This window comes from Gastrolobium bilobum, unplaced genomic scaffold (assembly GCF_033153095.1).
Source record: "Gastrolobium bilobum isolate Gb01-03AN ecotype WA unplaced genomic scaffold, APGP_CSIRO_Gbil_v1 utg51235, whole genome shotgun sequence".
In the NCBI taxonomy this organism is placed as follows: Eukaryota; Viridiplantae; Streptophyta; class Magnoliopsida; order Fabales; family Fabaceae; genus Gastrolobium; species Gastrolobium bilobum.
In genome coordinates, this window is record NW_026896370.1 from 67,221 (window position 1) to 70,117 (window position 2,897).

Below are 2,897 nucleotides of genomic sequence, written 5' to 3' on the forward strand. Positions count from 1 at the left end.
TTAGTTGAAAATTTTTGATGGAAATTTGTTTCGCTAAAAATTTTGAGGAAATTTTTTTGTCAAAAAGTTTAACGAAAATTTTCCATCAAAAATTTTCGCCGAAATTTGAAATCTGTAAAGAATTTTGATAAAAAAAATTTCCGTTAAAAAATTTCAATGGAAATGTGTTTCGTCGAAATTTTTGATAAATATTTTTTTTTGTGAAATATTTTGACGAAATTTAGATTCCGAAAAAAATTTTGATAAATAAATATTCCGTCAAATTTTTTCACAGAAATATTTTTAGTCACAAATTTTGATGAAAATATATTTTGTCAAATTTTTTTGCGAAATTTTTTTATGGTAATATTTTTCGTAAAATTTTTTGACATAATTGTTTTACGTTCAAACTTTTCTTTTAATGTAATTGTGGTTTTTTTTCTTCTTTTTTTCACATAATGGGTATGGGTCAAGTTTTGGGTCAATTGGTCAATATTAAAACAAGTCAGATCTAAAAATGACCCAAATAAAAGTGGGTCAGTATTTAAACCAGTTCAAAAAATATAAGTATTTATGGGTCAGATCAAGGTCGGATCAAAGGCAGGGCAAGTGAACCAGTTTTTTTGCACACCCCTACTGATTACTGATTGGATAATTGTTATAGCATTCTCACTGCATTATGGTGAAGTTACAATATTACAGAAATTGATCCCAATCTACCTTTTGAATACTTAAAATCTATGTTTTATTGAGTTTTCTTAATTAATCAGTAGCTTTACCATAGTTTAATATTTGTTTAATAATTTAGTTATTAGTTAATCCTCAAATATTATTGTTACTCTTATTGCTTCACATAGAGCCGTAGCTTTACTCAATCTCCATGGGTATGATACTTGGACTCATACATCCACTCTATTACGTTTGACAAGTGCACTTGCGTATTTGTGTGATTGATTTATATAATTGATCGCAAATTTACACAACACATATATTTACCTTTCACAGGCATCATCTTAAGAACAATCCTATAATCATAATTAACAAATGACTACCAGGAGTTTGAGTCATCTCTCGAATAGTCCTGACAGAATCTTTGAGAACTTAAGTCCTCACAGAGAATAATAGAGTATGTTCATTAACCAACAATTACAAGTCTACAAATCAAATCACAACATAATTGACACTTCCAAGGGCTATCCCAAAGGATAAAATCCCCGAGGAAAGTCCATACTTACCCATTTCTAGGGCTTTCCCAAAGGATGAAATCCTCAAGGAAGGGTCATATATTTTTATTCTATTTTTAGAAACCTCCACGAGTTACACTCAAAGAATTCATTTCTTAGGGGCTCTGTTAGGGTTTTTGCGAGAATCACACGATGAGCTCTATCAGGGCTTCGGGGGGAATCGACATCAATAAAGGAAACGATGATACTCTGTCTGTAGAAGATGAGGATCTACTGAGGAAAAGCATTGAGAAACCAAAAAAGGATGGAACAGTGGAAGAAACCATGGTGGAAGCAGATAAGGGTCTGAAAGCCGTGGAAGAAGAAATGGTGAATGCTGAAAAAGATGAGGAATGCAAAGGGGAAGAGGCACCTACGGCCAGGAAAGTGGTCTCTTACAAAGATACCCTCCTCCAGTTTAATGGAGCTAGTAGGAAGATCGAAGAAGAGGAGCATTAGATGGCCCAACAGAGGAGAGAATAAGAGGAGGCAGATGCTTGGGACGAGAATGTTGAGCTTGATGAAGAAGATCCCTTCTTCTACCCAACCTTCAAAGTTCCGAAGGAGATCCACCGAGAAGCATGTAAAAAGTGGAGAAATGCATTGATAGTGAAGTTGCTGGGTAAGCGTCTGAATGTCAAATTTCTCTTAAGCAGAATGCTGAAGATGTGGAACATATCAGGAGCCTATGAGTTCATTGATTTGGAGAATGATTTCTTCATCTTCAAATTTACGGATGAAAAAGACTATGCACATGTGCTTGAAGATGCACCCTGGATCATTGCAGATCACTACGTTACAGTCCAAAGATGGAAGCCAATATTCGATCCATTTGATGAAACGATGAAAAATCTTGCTATTTGGATCAGAATTCTGGGTCTCCCAGTTGAGTACTACACCACACATTTATTGTGGAGTATTGGGAACATGTTTGGCAGAACTCTGAAGATTGACAAGAATTCGTTAAGCAAGACAGGGTCTAGAGTGGAAGAGACTACAAAGCATGCGAAATTTGCCCGTATTTGTGTGGAGGTTAATCTTTCCAAGAAGTTTTTATCGAAGTTCAAAATAGGTAATAGATACTTCAACGTTGCTTATGAAGGCTTGCACCTCATCTGCTTTGGTTGTGGCAGATATGGGCATAGGAAAGATCTGTGTCCGGAGTTGCAGGGTAAAGAGACATGGGAAGGAAGCAAGATAATCAAAGCAGATAACCAAAGAGGCAACAGAATGTAAGAGATCAAGCAGATGACAACGGATCCGTTCGGAGAGTGGATGATTGTTCAGAGACAATCGAAAGGGAGAAGAGCTAAGGAAGTCCAGAGAAAAGTCGATGAGCCAAGTTTGAAGCAGACAATGAATAGTACCAGAGTGGAAAAGACAAGGCAGAAAGATAATAGTCACATCACTAAGACTCACGCAGCTAAAGCAGCTGGCTCACGTTTTGAGATCATCAGAGAGGTAGAGGAGAAAACCGCGCTGAAGGCTATGAGTCCTGTGCTAGATACGGTGGTGGCAGATATTCAAGTAGAAACCCCACCTAAGGTGACTACCCAGCCTGAGGGTACTGAACTACTGTTGAACCAACCTGACAGGAATGAGGTAGTGGAGAAACCTAAGATGGACATAGGGAGCAAACCCAAAACTAAGAGTCTCAAGCCAACCAAAAATAAGCCCTTTAAACTTAGGCCCAAA

The 2,897-nt window shown here is 37.0% G+C and overlaps 1 protein-coding gene across 1 annotated transcript; it reads left to right on the top strand.

The window, feature by feature from the left end:
- The first annotated feature begins 1,859 nt into the window (after nucleotides 1-1,859).
- LOC133299399 (uncharacterized protein At4g02000-like) lies at nucleotides 1,860-2,438 on the top strand. Its single transcript, XM_061498854.1, has one exon. It carries the CDS (start codon nucleotides 1,860-1,862, stop codon nucleotides 2,436-2,438), a length of 579 nt encoding a protein of 192 aa, XP_061354838.1.
- Nucleotides 2,439-2,897: the final 459 nt, after the last annotated feature.

Excerpts from the sequence above, each read along its gene's own strand:
- LOC133299399 (XM_061498854.1), top strand. The coding sequence starts at position 1,860 with ATGCTGAAGATGTGGAACATATCAGGAGCCTATGAGTTCATTGATTTG.